General features: G+C 54.8%; 1 protein-coding gene across 5 annotated transcripts in view; it reads right to left on the reverse strand.

The window, feature by feature from the left end:
• TANGO2 (transport and golgi organization 2 homolog) overlaps window positions 1–15,761 on the reverse strand; it is a 36,564-nt gene extending 20,803 nt beyond the window's left edge. The window contains exons 1-2 of one of the 5 annotated variants that reach the window (XM_043559362.1): window positions 15,698–15,761; window positions 3,522–3,618 (exon numbers count right to left, since the gene is read on the reverse strand). In XM_043559362.1, the coding sequence (XP_043415297.1) occupies window positions 3,522–3,577 (56 nt within the window). In that variant the 5' untranslated portion in view covers window positions 3,578–3,618; window positions 15,698–15,761. The other 4 variants (XM_043559360.1, XM_043559359.1, XM_043559358.1 and 1 more) reach the window with 4 other exon arrangements.
• Window positions 15,762–18,381: the final 2,620 nt, after the last annotated feature.

Raw genomic sequence — 18,381 nt, forward strand, 5'->3', positions numbered from 1 at the left:
CCTACACAGTTCAAATTCATGTTGTTTAAAGGTCAACTTTATATGGCAATGATGGCCACCATTCCAGCTATGAAAGTCCCCTTTGGGGCACCTGAGTGGCTCAGTCAGTTGAACATCTGATTTCAGCTCAGGTCATGATCTCCCAGTTCATAAGATCGAGCCCCATGCTGGGCTCTGCACTGACAGCATGGATCCTGCTTCTCTCTCCCCCCTCTCTGCCCCTCCCCCGCTCACGCACACTTTCTCTCAAAATAAATAAATAAATAAATATTTAAAAAAAAAAAGTCCCCTCTACAATCATCTGAACTTGGAGCAACACTGACTTCAGGGATGAGCTTAACCCACAAATAAAAACAGGTACTTCCCATTACACTGAGGGTCAAGAGGCTACTGAACACGTGATGACATTGAGGGCGCCCAAGAGAGCACATGGAGCACAGGGTCTTCAATGGGTCCCAGCCCTGTGTACCAGCTTTATGGGCAGTAGAGTCCAAGCGGATGGTGGCACTAGCACCTGGCTTTGTCTGGCTTGGCGCAAAAGGACTTGGTCTGGACAGCACTCAATGATGACACACTGTGAAGACATAACTCTGCCACCAAACAGGACACAGGCTGACATGGCTTGGGAAGCCTATTGCATGGCCATCAAAGATACTTGAGGTAATCAATTTGGCAGTTCTTCAGAAAGTCAAATACAGACTTGCCATATGATCTAGCAATTCTGCTTCTGGGTACATACACAAAAAAAATGGAAAGCAGGACTCGAACAGACACTTGAATGCTAATCTTCACAGCAGCATTACAGCCAAGAAGTGAAAACAGTCCAAGTGTCCATCAATGGATGAATGGATAAAAATACAGTCCATGCATACAATGGGCTGTTACTCACCCATAAGAAGGAAGGAAATTCTGACAATACTACACCAGGGATGGACCTTGAGGACACTATGCCACGTCAAACAAGCCAGTCACAAAAAAATATTATGATTCCACTAACGAGGTCCCCAGAATAGTCCAGGTCATAGAGACAGAAATTAGAACTGTGGTTGTTAGGAGCTGGTGGGAACAATGGAAAGTTAGTGTTCAGTGGAGAATAGTTTCATTTGGGGACAATGAAGAGTTCTGGAGATGGACGGTGGGGATGCTTGCACAATAATGTGAATGTGCTTAATGCCACTGTGCTGGACACTTGTAAATGGTTAGAACAGCACACACTCCCATTCCTGCCAGTTAGTAGATGGGTGTAAGATGAAGACACAGCAGCGGATGTTAAGGCGGCAGGCAGAGGCTGGTGCATCCCAGGCCAGGACAGGGATGGCTAAAGCAGGAGGGAGCCCAAGTAAGGGGCAATGGGGCAGGCCCTGCTGGCCCAGATGGCTCCTGGCAGCACTGCATAGCCAGGATCTCCCCACCACGCTGATGGCCCCAGAGCCTGGCCTGCTCCCCATTTCACTGCAGGCACCGGGAGCCCCTCTGTAATCTCTGATGAGCCTAGGCTCGGCTCACCAGGTGTCTCTTCACTGGCCCTGCTGCAGTGTACCTCCTGAGGCAGCCTCCTCCTTGCTCCTCCCATCCTTTTCTCACATCACAAACGTACAGAAGCGCAGATACCAAGGGCCTGCAGCCCACCCATTCTCATGGGCCAGACAGCCCCACAGCAAGAACAGGACCAGCCACCAGAAGCCCCTACTGCCCTCCCGCAACAGGGAAAACACCAAGTGTATTTGGTCAGTCACCAGAGGTGGCATATATAGTTTTTGGCTTAGAGCTTTGAAATACACTGGAGAGAAACACTGAGGCCATCTTGAATCACAACCCATGAATCACTATGAGGAGAGGTCTTAGCAGTGATGCACAGGTCCTGAGCAAAAGCAAGAGACCTCCTTCCTCCTCCCACACTTGCAGGAGATTGGAGGTAACCTTCGGAAACAGCATATCTAGTGAGGCTGCCCCTAAATCTAGAAGTAATGATATAGCCAGCAACAGACTCAGTAACTGTCAGACTGCTATCAAAATGTGTGAGAAATTCTGCATTTGTCAGGTGGAAGGAGAGTCATTTTATCAGTGCGTAAGAGTTCATGTGGCATAGAAGGGCACACATGAAACCTCAGTAGCAAGGGGGTAGATTGTGTCAGTTATCCATTTATTATGTCTCAGCCCCAAATTTGCCCTTCATTTTCTCCTCATGATAAAGGAGCTGAACTTTGTGGCTAGTATCATATTAGGTTTTATCAGTAGAGGGCACTGGAGAGACACCGCAGGTGGAGAGGTTTCTTTTCCTGGATGCAATGTGCTTCCTCGGGACATTCCCGCAACATGTGTGGCTTCCCTAAGATCAGTCCGGATACACTTGTGGCTTCCCGCATGCACCCAGTGGCCAGCGCCTTCCCCCAGCATCCTCTTACAACAGTTGCCAGCACCCTAGAGGGCAGACTCCTAGCAAGTTCTGCTGCCCGTGGCACCCCAGAGATTTCTTTGTTATCTAGTGTGCCATGGCTGTGCCCCCAGCAAGGTCTGAATCTCAGCCTGGGGGCGAGGACAGGGCTCTGCCCAGGGTATTCCAATCCTGTTACAGTTAATAATTCTGTCTGTTACACTTCCCTGCTTAAATCACTGCACCTGGATCCCACCCACTGCATCCTGACTCATACAGCTCATGCTGCTGGGGGCTAATCAGGGTCAGCTCCAGGACTCTGGCCTGGCCCCTCTGTCCACTCCTCTGCATGAAGGAAACACTTGACACTCTTCATTCCCCAGCCCCTGGCCTGGAATGAGTTTCATTCAGCACAGTTAGGCAGCATGGTGTCTGTGTAATTCTGCATGGTGACTCAAATCTGAGAAGTTAGTCAAAATCGTTCAAATAATTCCTGGTACAGATTTTAAAACAATGAACACTTCCCAGGCAATTGTACTAGTGATCAGTTTTGAATGTCACTTTTAGCTGTAGGCTACCTCTCAGCCTCAGCCTGGATAAACTTGGATGGATTCCCACTGGGGTGACCTGGGAGATGGAGAGGCACCATCCAGAGCCCAGGGTCATGGGGAGGAGCAGGGAGAACTGGATCACGTCTCGCCCCTCTCTGGCCTCAGTTCCCCACCTCCTCTGCTGGTCCCCCAGCTTCCCCACCCCCCCCATCCTCATTCCCCAGCTCAGGACTGACAGACCCTACGTGTTAGCACCAGCACCCATACTTCCCACTGGCAACACAGACCAGCCAGTCCAAACTGGGCTCTTAGTCGTCATCATGCCAGCTCTGTTGCCCCTGGTGCCCCTACAGAGACCACAGAACTGCACTCCCACCCGGCCCCCATTGCTCCTCTGTCCTACCTGCACAGTGACTATTAGCAAAGTCTCAGCACCTCTGCACGTCAGTTCAGAGCTCCTACCAGCAAGGGGTATTCTCTGCTGTGCCCCACACTGAGTGACCACTGTTGGACAGGACAGGCCCAGGCTGTAGAGCCAGTCCCTACCCAGGCACTATGCCAAACAGAGGACAGCAGACACAGAGCAAGGAGGTTACCTGTAAGCATTTTTGGAAACAGGGCGAGGATCAAACTTAAAGAAGATGATGCACATGGGTCCCTGAGAGCAGCTTTGTTCACACGGGGCCACACAGTCTGCGAAAAAAGGAAAAAAAATGCATTGAGTAAATGGAGACAACAGAACACTGCCCCCTCCCGAATCTGCAATGCTCCCTGGCCCAGAACAGAACCACCTCTGTGATATCCCTGACCCTCACCGACATGGCAGAACCACGTGCCAGACACTGTGACACTCACCAGCACTACATAACCATCTCCTTAAATGTTCACACATATCAGCACAGGCCAGACTGTCCCCTGATGCCTACAATGCTCACTGGCCCTTGACACACCACAGGAGAGTGGCCATGGCAGCAAGAACAAGAACCATGTGGGGGGGGGGGGGGAGAGGCGGGGGCAGCAGGTGGGTACCCTCCCACACCACACCTGAGTGGCTTTGTGGTTTGCTCCATGCCCACCACCCAGACTGATCCATCCTAGCCCCTGGAAATGGCACCAATTCCAGCCCCCCAGCCCCTCAAGGCAGGGCTGTATCATATCTAACCGGCCTGGGGATGCTCTGCAGCAGTGATCACAGCAGGCCCTCAGCACATGCCCTCATGACAGCACATACAGAGCCAGGGGCCCCAGAGGACCCAGAGGACCCTGCACACCCCATGTAAGCAGGTGCAGACAAAAGGCAAAGCACATGTGCTGGTGATATGGACATGCATCCAGGTGCTGGGGAGTGGGGACTCAGTGCATACCTTTGCACACACAGGCCCTGTGCCTGGGGACCTCTAGCACCAGCAGGTCTTTTCCCAAACGAAGTTGAGAACAGAGATGAGATCCTGAGGCCACTGACCTGGGATGAGGTGACTTTGAGGGTCTCTAGTCCTGTATGTGTGCATGAGCCAGGGTACCACTCCAGGGCAGAGCCAGCTCCTACAGCCATGAAATGGATAGCAAAGAGGCTGCATAGATGCCCTGACCAAAAAGATGCCCCCAAAAGAACCTCACGGGCAAGTATGTGCATGTATGTGAGGCCTGAAGGTCTGTGCACATGTGTAAGTATAAGGACATGTCTGTGTATGTGTGCACATGTGTGCTTCTGCACGTCTGCATGTGTGTGTGTGACTGTGTGCATGTGTGTGTCTAGAGGAGGCAACTGAGCTCCAAGCACGTTAGCCTGGGGTGCCCTAGGATTGGGGAGGGTCTGTGTAGTAGCCTGTCCCCCAAGAGTATTAAGCACACAGTGCCTACTAGAGCAAGGTCTGGGCTCTGCCCTGGGTGGGAGAGGGATCACATCTGTAAAGAAGGTCTATGAGTTGGTCCCCAGCTCATAGAGAAGGTGGAATGAGATGCCCAGACACTGCCCATCCTCGCTCCAGGTTTCAACACAAACCATGAACACTCTGCCTCTCCTGCCCCTCTGCCCCCAAGCCTTGGAGCAGCCACACAGGGGAGGGGACCAGCCTGCTGTGAGGGACACAGGCACAGTCTGCCCCCCAGGCATGGGAGCAGCAGGAGTAGGCTAAAGATGGCTCCAGCTCACTGCCCCAAGCTAGTGTCCCTTCCATCCATACACAACAGTTCCAAGAGAAGCCTACCCCAGCCGTGGGGGTGGGTAGGAACTGAAGAGAGCTTAGAGCCCCTCTCTGATGCCCATGCAATTGCTCCCAGTTCTTGGGTCTGTGAAGTAAAACATTTTCTGTTTCAGGACTCACAGAAGGAAGTTCCCACCACACCAATCCTGCCATCGAAGCTGTGGCAGCACCCAAGAGTGGGAGGGTGGGTGGACAGGTGGCAAGGGAACTGGTGACAGAACACAGAACAGCCAAGGAGGGGCCAAAGCCTGAGGCTGGCACTATGGACACAACCACAGCTCAGAGCCACCTGTAGGTCTTCGTGTGGATGACACCATGTCCCTACCTCTCCATTCATTTCTGCTTACTGGTCTGGCAGGGATGGGAAGTGAGGGGAGGGAGTCAGGGAGAAAGGATCCAGTCTGCTAGCCACCACTGGCTCCCACAGGCCCTCAAGGGACCCCCACAACTCAGCCCCAAGTTCCTCCCTGTCCCCAAAGGTACGGACATTGGTGATGCCTCAGGGGAACAATCCCTATCTTCAGCAAAGCCCTTGGCTGTGCAGGTGAGACGTCACCATGGTGACCAGTGCCACTGCAGAAGTGCAGGATGCTGGGAGATGAACAGCTATGTGAGATGGGCTGCTGGCCACTGGCCCCCACAAGACAGAGCCAAAGGCAGTGCCTGATGTGGAAGAGGGCCCCGAGTTGACAGGAGCAGGCTGGGTTCCCACCACTGGGTGCCCTGGTAGTGCCCACTAGGGCCATCATCCTAGGGTCACCTGATATCAATACTGGTGGGCAGGCTGTTGGGACTGACCCTTGTAGCAAAAACAACTCGAAATGCTTAAAACAATATGCAAAAATCTTAAAAGCAGCCAAGAACTAACAAAGTCATGCAGGATTTAGGCAATATCTCAGAGAACATGAAGACCCAGAGAGGAAAGAAAGCAGAGTACCCTGGCTATGATTCCTGTCCTGAGGCACTGGTCCATCTGGGCAAACCAGACTCTGGTGACCACGGAGCTAAGTGAGACCAAAGACAAGGCCCAGGGCTGCCCCAAGATGGGAATGAAGTAGGAAACCCACCCCCTCCCTCCACCCCATCAGGGTGAAGCTGGGCCCCTGAAAGGCAATGCTCCTAGGGTAAGGATGGACTATATCCACCGCCACCCCAAGGGGCCACAGGGACAGCACACAGAAGTGGAGAGAATCCCTGAGAAGCCACATGAGCACAGCCAGTCCGCACTAGGGGTCCAGGGATCCTCATGCCAAGACTTGGTTTGAGTGGCTCCTGCACAGGTAAGTGCCCTCAGGCACCTGGCAAGCCAAAGTTCTCATCTTCATGCTAGACCTCCAAGAAGGCTCACAAATCATTTCAAGGACAAAGAGAAGGACAGTCAGAAAGAACCACATAATGAAACAAAGCACCATAAGTAAGAGCCAGTAGAAAGTGATCCCCACATGTCTAGTAAACCAACTATGCTCTGACTGCAGAAAAAGCTTGAGAATATTTGCACCAAAGTACATGAGACAGAGTAAATCAGGAGGTTCACAAAGCACTGGAGAGGACTTTGAGAATCAGAAGCTATAGTAACCATGAATTAAAACTCAGCAATGGGGGCACCCGGGTGGCTCAGTCGGTTAAGTGCCTAACTCTAGACTTTGGCTCAGGGCATGATCTCACCATTTGTGAGTTTAAGCCCCTCATCGGGCTCTGTGCTGACAGCGCAGAGCCTGCTTGGGATTCTCTCTCTCCCTCTTTCTGTCCCTCCCCTGTGAGCGCTCTCTCTCTCTCTCTCTCTCTCTCTCTCTCTCTCTCAAAATAAATAAACTTAAAAAAAAAAAACAACCCACCTCAGCGGTGGGTTCTAAATTAGCAGATTAGACACAGCTAATGAGACAGACCAACTTGTCCAGAACGCAGTACAGGGAGGTGGGAAGCATGTGGCACCTCCTGGGGCCCTAAGTGTCCCACCTGCCACATGGCTATAGCCCAGCACCGAAGACGTAGGCCTTCTCACCCCCAGGGAGCTGGTCTCTCCCACAAATGAGAATTCTCCAGGTAAGGAGGCCAACTGGCACTGTCTATGGCAACCAGACCAACCATGGTCAGTGGGGGAAACCCTGCCAGCCCATCACTTCTGAAATCCCACCTACCCGAAGCCCCAAGACAGAGGGCTGTTCTGAGGGCTGCTCCCCCAGGGACATGCTCTCCCACCAGGGACATGCAGCTCTGGGTTGTCAGAAGAGGTCATCATGTTGGCCTTGGCCTGCTGTGCACCTCTCTGGGCTGTGTGCCCAGTTACTGAGCAAGGCCATTGGCCGGGAGCAGCTCTGGCTACCGAAGCTCACAAGCCAGAAGCAGAGCCCTCCAACTTGGCTGTAGGACCTCACCATCCTAGCCAGCCTGTGTGGGTGGCAGACCAGCCCTCCAGACAGTGGTAGTGGGGAGGGCTCTGCGGTTGGAGGAAAGGCCACTGATGAGTCTCCAGGCAGCCTGGCGCCAGAGTTGTGGGCACAAAGCCCAGGGCTGCGGCCTCGATGAAGACGTGGTCATTGGGAGGGAAGGACCAGAGGAAAGCCAGCCCCTGGGGAGGGGACCATCAGGAACTGCCTTTCTCTCCAATCCCTCACCCCCCACTCAAGCCAGGCCCGCTGCCCACCGGCCCCACCCCTTCGCGGCTTCACTTCCCACCACGCCAGCACCCTCCTTCACCTGGGCAGGTCCCATGGGTGCAAGGCCCTTTTCCCAGCACGCCCCCACCCAGGCCCTGATGAAATGCTACCTGACACTCTGTTTGTTGGGCCACCTTCAGGGCTGACTTTCCGGGCTCCCAGAGCAAGCTCTGGAGACAGCCACCACGGGCTGAACACAGGATAGGCGGGAGGCTGGAACCGCCAACAGTGGCAAACAGTATCCTGCCCCCGTTGCTGTATGCCTGCCTGCCTGGCAGCTTGGGACACTAAGAAAACACTGCTCTCCACTTTCCACAGTTCTGAGGCTGGCACCGTGGGAAAGGGAGGGGGAAGGGCTTCAATAGACCCCACCATGCCAGGTGGGGCTGGGGCTCATCCATGCTAGGTGGTTTCTCTGCTTGTTTTGGGGAGCTTACCCTCAAAGGACACCAGAGCTGGTAAAATGTGTAAGGGAGGGTGGTGTCCTGGGCAGAAGCATGCCTGGGCTCAATGACATCCTCACCCCACTGGTCCCCACCTCTATGAGGCATACAAGCCCAAGACTTCATGGAGTATCTGGATGCCCATGGAAGCCCATAAGCCAAGGCTCACCCCAGAGAGCCAGGGCCAGCCCACAGCTGGAGGAAGAGACAGGCAGGAGGGTGCTGGGGGGGTCCGATTAGGAGCCTTGCCCATGTGCCTTGGCAACCTTGGGGTAGCCATCTGATGCTGTACTCAGAGGGAAGGAGCAGGCACATGTGGGGTGCTGGAATCAAGTGGGCCTCTTGACCCTGCACATGTTCCCAGGAAGGCCCCCAGAAGGCCAGACACCCCCAGCACTGCACATCCCCACTGCCCTGGCACATCCACAACCCCCTCCACCCAGCCACATCACAGAAATGCTCAGAAACCGGCATGCCCACTGCAGTGGCCCTGGTGGCCTCACCATTCTCCCAGTGGTCGACCCACCCCAGGGCCTGAGAAGCCCCTGGGAAAGCTAGTGATCGGTGACAAAAAAAGTCATCATGTCCACACACAGTCCCACTGGGGCTGCTGTCTCACTCAAGGGTACAGCCGGGCCTCAGAGCTGCCCACAGGGATGGAAGATCCCAGACGGTGGCCCAGGCCGTGCAGGGGAAGCCACATGAGCAATGGGGCTAGAGAGTGAAGCTTGTCAGGTGGCCAACTGTCCTGACAAGTGTCCAAGATACCTGCATGGCACAGTGGTTGGCGGGGGTGGGAACAAATCATTTCATGCTAATTGTGTGCACTGGAAGAGACACTTACTATGGCCTGGACTGTTCTGTAAAGAAAACCACGGGGCTGGGCCCCACTGGCGAGGAGGTGGCATCAGCAGTCAGTTGCTCAAGCTCCATGCCTCTGGAGCATCCTCACCACGGGTTCCTAGCGATGCCACATTCCACAGCTCACACAGACTCTCCTCACTGCACACAGCAACCAGGCAATCTTTGTCATAACCAAGATTTCACATAAAAATCTGTGAGCATGGCCAAGACAACTCTGTTGTACAAAACTACCCAGGACTTTTCTGGCATTAAATAGGGCTCAGCATAAAGTCCTGCAGCAAACAGAAAGGCTGCAGCTCTGGAAGTACGTTCTCTAATGCCATCCGACAAAGGCCCCCAGCCCAGGGACTGTGACTCAGGCCAAGCAGGAGCATGAGGCTGTACTGAGAGCAGCACATCCACCGCCCGCCTCACACCTACCCATTCAGCCTCGGCCTCCTGCTGTGTCCTTGGCCTGCCTAGAAACAGCCCTGTGGAAGGAAGCACCATGTCCCCTGGGGTGACAGCCTGAGGGTGCACCTCTGCCCCGTCTTCCACTGGGAGCCTGGGCGGATCCAAGGTAAGCACCTGTGCAGCACAGGCCTGCGCTCTCTGCACACCCCTGGAGCCCCTCAGCACACCTGAGCCCCAACCTGAAGGACCGACGAGGTGTGAGGCAAAAGCAAGAAGTTTACTTCAAACCAAAGCCAAGGGCTTCCCCTTTCTCTCTGAAAAACCTAGAGGAAGTCTTCCCAGGTCATAACTCCTGCTTTCCTCTGCCCTAACCACTTGAGAATTCTGCAAAACCAGAAGAATGGGTCATGAGTTCGGCACCAGTTATTCTTAGCACACGGTGCTGGATGCAAAGCACGGAAGCTTTCCAGGCACTCCCAGCCCATCTGCTGATAAGGCTTTCGAGAGTTCTCTGCATGCTCCATTCTGCCTGCTCACCTGCTGCCTCTGAAACCTGCCTTCTCCAGCTGAGGCCTCCTTCTTCCTCCCCTGCCTCCCAGGGAAACCAACAACACTATCCTAATGGCCAAGTTCAGCCAGGTAAACTCCCTCTTTCAGAAGAACCAGGCTCCTCAGTTGAGTCAAGACCCAAACCTCACTCCACGTGGCATCTAACGAGAGCATGACAAGAAAACAACTCAAGCAGGCAGGCAGATAGCCTGGCCAAAGATGGGCCAGGGCCACATGCCAAGAGATGTAGTGACGGCTGCAATGGCTCAGGTGAGGGCTATGTGGGGACAAGGTCTGGCACCTGGACTGACCAATGGTGAAGATCTATTTCCCTGGCCAGGGAGGGCAGGTCAGCAACCTCATGGAGGCTCACTGGGAGAGTAGGCAAGAGGGGCCTAGGGCCACACTGATAGGACTGTCACTGCCAGCCCAGACGGGGAAGGACCTGGCACGGGGATGGGACAGACCTCAGTACTGCTGGGTCGCCCATCTCCCTCTTATGTATTCCTGATGCCACACAGCTGCCAGCCCCACACTGCCTGGGGGCTAATGGGCATCACACACTGACTGTGCCAGCCACTCACCCCACACTGACCAGCATCCTCTCCTCCAGCGTTTGCACCAAGGCTTGCTCCCTTCCCTTCCTCCTGTCCCACCTGTCCTCCTACATCTGCTGCCCTCTCATCCATCCCCAGCCCAAGGCTCCATGCCCCCTGCAGCCACAACCAGCAGCTCCCATGGACCAGCGGAGTCTATGATTGTGGTTCCCACAGCCAGGTTACCCAGGAGCACACTCTCATCTGGAAAGTTTCTAAGCATACACATTCTACAAGAGCCCCATATCTGGTCAGCTATATGCCTCCAGATCTTTCTCAGCAAAGTATGGGTGTGCATTGTGGGGTTACCCTGACATCCTGTCTTCCTGCTGACTGGCCGTGCAGACCTGTCCTCACCGAGGGGCAATAACCCCCAGCCTGCTAGCTGCTGCACAGCTTTCCCAGGGGACATGTGCCTTCACTCTACCTCTTGGCTCTGCCTGGTGTTTCGGTCCCATCAAGTTTCTACCCCCTGCAGAATGCCACAGGGGAGCCGTGTGCACATGCTCTGCAAATGGGTTGAAGAGGGTACAGAGACCCAGGAGGCAGAATGGCCAGTGAGAGGATGATGCTCTTAGGTGAGCCCAACTCCCTCCAAATATCCAGCACAGGTACCATCTGCTGTGCAAGGGGAGTGTCCTGACCAGCACCACAACCTGCCATGGCAGCCCTCCTCAGGGTGGCAGGAAACACCCTCACCATGGTTTCACTGGCAAATCCCAGGGGTTGTGCATCTTACAGCCACCTGCACGCCTTTGTCCACAAATCACCAATTTGGGTACAGGATCCTGGGCTTTTATTGCGCAATCTGTAGTGAGGTACACGTGGTGTGGGCAGGCTCACAACCTGTCTGCTCCAGGAGCTGCAAATATTTTCTCCCCGTACTGCCCTGCCTCATAGCCTTGCCTGTGGCACTGCCTATCGGAAACAGTGTGTACTTTACCACAAGTTTTCCCACTCCTACTACAGAGCAGCAACCCTCCCTGTCCCCAAGTTAGAGCCCGTTTCCCTGGGCTTCCTTGTATGGTTGTATTTTGGCTTAGTTCTCAGGTCAGCCTGTGGTCTGTTCTGGTGGGTGCTGTGCGGTACGGACCCCCTTGCCTCCCAGCTACTGGGCGTCCATCCGGTCCATGCTGGGCTTCCTACCTTAGCCATACCCAGACACCCAGTCCCAGGTCTCTGCAGGGCCCTGTCATTCATGAGGCCTCTCAGCTTTGGCACATGCTCTGGTATCTGTTTGGAGGACAAGTCTCTCTCTTGGCTAGTCACTGAATTTTCTAAAACTCTAACAAGTTGTGCTGGGCCATGCCCCACCCCTGCTTACCACACCTGGCACTGTGCGTGTGCCAGTGTCCAGGAAGTGACACAAGCGAGCCCCATGGCAGACAGCACACTGCTCAGCACTTGTACAGAAACCAGAAATAAGCAAGACTCATCCATTAGGACAGAAGTCAGGGCAGGGCCACCTGGTCTGGGGGACAAGAAGGGACACAGGGGACATTGGGGTATTGGCATAGCTTCTTGACATGGATGCTAATGGTATGGCTGGGCCCACTGTACAACCCATGGAGGTGCTCATTTAAAGCATATGCACTCTTACAGGCAGGCTGGCGTGGGGAGGAATTCCAGAAAGGCTGAAGAAGAGGCTGTTTGTTTATGAGAGACTGGGCAAGAGTGGACCCGGCCCTGGCTCAAACCCTTCAAAGCAGGACCCATTGCAGCTGAGCTGCTGTGAGTTCCGCATGACACACAACCCACCCGAGCAGAGAGCAAAGCCACACCTGACAACCGGGGTGCCAGAGGAGGGGAGCCTAAGCCCTCCGTGGGATCACTTTCCTTTGTCAATTAAAAAGGCCAACGGGGGGCGCCTGGGTGGCTCAGTCGGTTGGGCGGCCGACTTCGGCTCAGGTCATGATCTCGCGGTCCATGAGTTCGAGCCCCGCGTCGGGCTCTGTGCTGACAGCTTGGAGCCTGGAGCCTGTTTCGGATTCTGTGTCTCCCTCTCTCTCTGACCCTCCCCCGTTCATGCTCTGTCACTCTCTGTCTCAAAAATAAATAAACGTTAAAAAAAAATTAAAAAAAAAAAAAAAAGGCCAACAGGCCTCTGGACGACATGCTAGGCCAGAATGCAGCAAAGGATGACAGGAATGCACATGAATGAATGGGAAGGTATTCTGGCCTCAACAGAGCCGGGGGGGCCTAGACACTCGGAAAACTGAGGCTTCCGATTCACATCATATCAGTCTCCTACCAGGCTGGCTGCACACGTTAAGGCTTTGCACAGAGGTTACCTGGACCCAAGAATCTGCAGCCCCATTTCACTCTGCCAAGCACTTTACACATTTTGGGATAATTTTTAAGGCTAGACAGCCTGACTGTTTTTCTTTAGAGCATGCAGAGGACAGGGGCCCTCCGGCTTCACACAGCAGGGCTGAGGAGCCAGACACCTCATCCTCGCCCCATGCGGCCCAGGCTATCACTGTGGCAGCCCCCAGGGCCAGAGCTGGAAAGCATCCACTGCTCTTTTCGCATGATGCGTAATGTCTTCCCAGCAGCTGCCAGCAGAGGAGGTAAACACACATGGGAACACAGTGTTGCTGTTCTGGGGGCCTTGGCTGAGAAAGCCCTGACGTCTGTAAATATTCTGAGCAGCGGCCCACTGCAACATGCCCCCCCTCCCCCCCCCTCCCCGCCACCAGCACACCAGCCCAGCTCAGCTCAGCAACTGAGACTCTACAATCTATGCTTTGTCGTTCTGGTTGAGTGGCATTTCACCGTGACAAATTTTCCACAGGGATACTCTCTCCTAAGATCTCCACGATGCTTAGGGAGCACTAATTCAAACCCACACCAAGTGTCACTGTCCCTGCATTTCAAAGGAGTGACACACATGAGGGGAACAATGAATATTACAGAAAGCCCTGGACACAGGACAGCCCCTGTACCTTAACCCTTCCTGGCTTCCCCACAAGCCAGGGGCCAGCCCAGCCTCACAGTGGCCCCACTGCCCCCATGCTTAATAAAGGACAAAGGAGTATTCCCACTAACCCCTCAAAAGATCAAAAGAGGGTGAAAGCAAGCACTTAAAATTAGTGTGGTCCTGAAATCTTTCACACATGTACCCTGAGTGTCAGTAGCCACCAAGAGATGGTGGACGGCTCTTTTTACTTTTAAGTGTATATATATCATTTTTGCAAATCTAAAAAAGAAAAATTGTGAGAGATTAAAAAAAAAAAAAAAAGGCTGCACTGATAACCTGGAAAGGGAGCTCAGTGTCCTGAGGCAACCTTGTTTTCATGGAACCCATCACCCAACCCCCATGGTCTGGACCAACAGATTCCATGGTGCTGCCCTCACGAACAGACATGTCACCAAAGGATGGACTCAGTTCTCACACATCTGGTGTGTCAATGACAAGTGTGGCACCACTTCTAAAAGCCCTTCCAGCCTCTCTGCCATAGGCCATTTAACTCCAGACATACTCTGGAGGCCCCTCACTTCTCCACAGAAATCCTCAGAATTAGCAGGCTGAGAAATAGCCTCCATGGGCAGGCACCAAGGATGCCTTCAGAGAGCTCGCCTCTGGTGCAGAAGCCAGACACAAGAACGAGACCCCAAGACATTGCACAATTACATCCACAGTGAAACATAACTAAAAGCCCACAATATGAGGTCACAAAAGAAGCATAGAGCAGTAACAACAGCTCAGGGACTGGGCAGCCAGGGCAGAGCTGATGGCCAGTTTCCTTCATTCAGGGAAGGCTGTTGTCACCACATATCCAAGCAGGCAGTGGCAGCAACCCAGTCAGAGTGGCCTGCAGTCTGTGGACATGCCAGTATCATGAAGCCACAGGAATGGGGCTAATGACTAATGATCAAAGGCCAGATAAGGGGGGGGGGCACCAGGGTAGCCCACCCACCACACGGGAGCACTATGACCCTGGAGAGGAGGGGACAGAGGCTCTACTGTGTCCTCCTGCCTCCAGGCCACCAGACAGGTCACCCAAAGCAGGCAGGATCCTGAGACAGTGGCCCAGGTGGAACAGAGGCACTGGAACCTGGCCCTGGCTCTGCGTGACCTTGGAAACACCATCTGCCCCTCAGCCTGAGTTTTCTTCGCTGTGGACAGCATCCAATCAATGAAGATTTGCCCAAAAAAGTTGCCCAGAGGATTAACAAGCAAGTTTGAGAAAGCATTCCAAAGTGCTACCAGCTGTAGGCACCCCTTATAGCTGTCATCACATCACATCTGCCTCGCGGAAGAAAGCTCTGAGCCTAAACAGCAGCAGCAAAACAGCAGTCAGCAGGTCAGGAGCAGGACACCAGGCCAGGCCTGAGCCCAGCATGTGATATCCCTGCTGGAGGAAAAGGGGTGAGGCTCAGGGATTGGTCCAAGGGCAGAAGACTCTGTCTAAAGCTGTGGCCCAGGGGTAGGCCATGAAGCACCTGACACGCTGCAGTCAGGGAAGGAGGTCTGAAAGCCCAGGACCAGGGCTAGCCCCTGCCCTGGGTGCAGCCCTGCCCAGCCCCCACCCCCGAAGCCCTGGGAGATGGTATGACCAACTCCTCCACCCCAGAAAAGGCGTGTCCAAGCGCAGGGATGACCCAGCACTTGCTGCCTACTCAGACATACATCAGCTGTCACCTGGCTGCCCCGCAGCAGGCCACATGGAGGTGGCACCGTGACTCAGGGCTTCAGAGCTGTCTGAGGGCGTAGCCCACCCACCCTGCAGCGACCACGCAGCTCCCAGCCCAGCCAGTCTCTGCTTCCCTGCAGCGAGACCGGCCCTGCCTTGCCAGTGGACCCGGCTTCCCATTCTGGCGGGGATCACTAGAAAACGCCTTCCAGTAACGCATGGGGCGCTTCCTCCGGCTCGGTTTAGTCTCTCAGGACCCGGCGTTGGATTCCCATTCCACGCCTCGGGAAGGGGAAACAGGCAGGGCGGGGAGGTGAGGCCCCGCCCCTCTCCTCCCTACCGGCGCCCCCGGAGCCCCGTGCCCCCGATCCCGGGCCGGCCCTGCAGGGAGCGGAGTCCACAGGCCCGGGCCGCCAGCCACGCACTCACCGCCTCCGCCGCCACAGACTTCCGGGTGCCGCGCCCGCGCGCCGCCGCCGCCGCTGCCCAGGCCCCGCCCCCCCGCCCTCTGAGCGCCCGCCATTGGGCTGCGCCGTTAGGGGCGGGGCGACATACCGCGACCCGGACCACCGTTGGCTGCGCGCGCTGTCGTTCGGGGGGCCTCCCGGCGCCCCGCCCCCAGGTCTGCGCCAAGCCTCCGGGTTGCGTGGGCGTGTGGTGGGTGGCCTCGGGGCCTCCGCGGCTTTCCCAGCCTTCCGGGCGCCCCAGCTTGGAGGACGCCCTCAGGAGGTCGCGCCACTTGCAGCGGCCCGAGAGCATGCCTTCGGTGGCCCATTAGGGACGCGGCCTGAGCTCCAGGGGCCGTAGGTCACCTACCTACCTGGCGGCCTTCGCTGGAAGCTATAGGAGGATGCCCACTATGCCCACTTCCGGACCCACCCCTCAGGCGGGTTCGTTGCTCTGGACCTGGCCACCCCTCCCTTTTCTCTATGGCCCTCAGTTTTGTCCAGCCTCTGCCACTCTGGCCTTTGGCCTCCCTCCCTACTGCAATCCCTTCCACACTCGGGACAAACCCTGGACCAGGCTCTCCAGACCCACCCAGCCACTGTGTGGTCTCTGAGCACACCCGGAGGCCTATCTACAGGTCCAGGCCCCAGGATGAAGAGTTGGCCCACCCTGAGCTGTAATGGGTGAGCAAGTGAGCAAGAGGTGGGAAGGGGCACTGACTGGGGGCCCTCCCAACAGGACAGAGGCATTCACTGGACTCTCTGCCTTCTTTGACCTCTGGGCTGTGTCTGGAGCCTGAGTGCGGGGCGGGGGGGAGTGGAGAGTGAGAGGCCCAGGGCCCAGGGCCTACTCCAAATTGGGCGCTCAGCAAACTATGACAAGGATGACAGTTACATTAAGGATAATAATGGACACCTGGCTGGCTCAGTCAGTGGAGCATGCAACACTTGACCTCGGGATTGTACCTTTGAGCCCCATGATGGGTGTAGAGATTACTAAATAAAATCTTTTGGGCACCTGGGTGGCTCAGTCAGTTGAGCGTCAGACTCTTGATTTCAGCTCAGGTCATGACCTCACAGTTTCATGAGTTCGAGCTCAGCCTAGGGCTCTGCACTGACAGGGCTGAGCCTGCTTGGGATTCTCACTCTCTCTCTACCCCTGCCCCATTCGTGCTGTCTCTGTTTCTCTCAAAATAAGCAAACTTTAAAAAAACAAACAAAGTAAAATCTTTTTTTAAAAAAAGGATAATAACAATGTGCTACACCAGGGTCTCAATCCACAGCTGTCATTCCCCCTTTTTTACAGATGCAAACACTGAAGATCGGTGCAGTTACCTCACTTAAGGTAAAAAAAAAAAAAAAAGATGGCAAGTGTCATTGGCTGGATTAGCTTCCCAGTCCTGTGTGAAGACCTACTGTACTGATCCTGACTCAGAGCACTGATGCCCTGTGGAAAACTGGGGTTTAGAGAAGGAAAGGGCCTGGCTGGTGATCAGCAAAAGCAAGAATTGAACCCAAACCTGTCTGACACACCGAAAGGCCCATTCCAGCCCAACTCTCTGGCCATCTTTTCTGTGTTCCTCCTGGAACCCAACAGAAGCCCTTTACAGCCCTTTACTGAGGACTCCAGACGTCCAAAGACTCATGGCCAGCAGGCAGCAAACCCAGCGTGATGCATGGTCCTCCTTCCCACCATCCAGCAGGAGAATCCTTCTGGGCTGGTGCCAGTGATTTCCCTCAAGGCAGCCAGACCTCGCAGCCCACCCAAGAGATGGTAGTGTTAGACAAGCAAGACTTGGGGCTTAGGCACGTGTGACCATGCCCGGGGAGACAGGGCAGCAGCTGCAGACCGGTCTTTCCTAAACACTGGACCACATACCTCAGAGGAGTGGGACACAGAATGGTGCCTTCCCATTGCCAGAAAAAGGGGATGTGGTCATGCATGGGTTGTACAGAGGTTCAAATCCTGGTCTGCCACGGAAGCATATGGCTCTGGGCCAGCCCCACCTCCAGCTACACTCTCCCCATCTAGATGGAGCTATGGCAGGCACTGTGATATTCTTTGCCACCACTGACTCCAGTCTGGACAACATTTGGTGCCAGGGAGCAGATAAGGGCAGATAAGATGGGTTGGGGTTGGAAGCTGAACCCTGGGGTCTCAGGACTGGAAAGAGTTCACTGCCACCCCACCTCAGGTGACACACATCCTTAGATGGGGAGCTCACTACCTTGTTTGGTCACCCTTTCAGTCTCTGAACATTTGTCACTGTTGAGAAGTTCTTCCTGACCTCCAGCTGAAACCTTTTTCCCTCTATAGCTTTCCTCACATGTCCCAGGGATGTCCCTAAGCAGATGCCCACCAGCTGGGTGGAGGGGTTGGGAGAGAGGGAGGAGACTGGGTTACTGGTCCCTGTGGCAGTGGTCAAGCACTTGGGGCTATCTATCCTGCTTTTGGACTGTTACTGACCCCTACTTGCAGCCTGGGTCATGGTGGGCCCACTGCCAGAGAGTAGCCTTGAGTCCTCTTGGCACTGACACTGTCTACTCTGCTCCCCTGTATATGGCTGGTAATCCAACTTGGGGTACAGAATCCTGCCTGGAGTGGGAGGCAGGGAGGCAGTCCTCACTTAGGCCAGTTTTGGAGCACAATTCTCCCCTTTGCTCTCT

This window comes from Prionailurus bengalensis, chromosome D3, assembly GCF_016509475.1.
Source record: "Prionailurus bengalensis isolate Pbe53 chromosome D3, Fcat_Pben_1.1_paternal_pri, whole genome shotgun sequence".
Taxonomy (NCBI): Eukaryota; Metazoa; Chordata; class Mammalia; order Carnivora; family Felidae; genus Prionailurus; species Prionailurus bengalensis.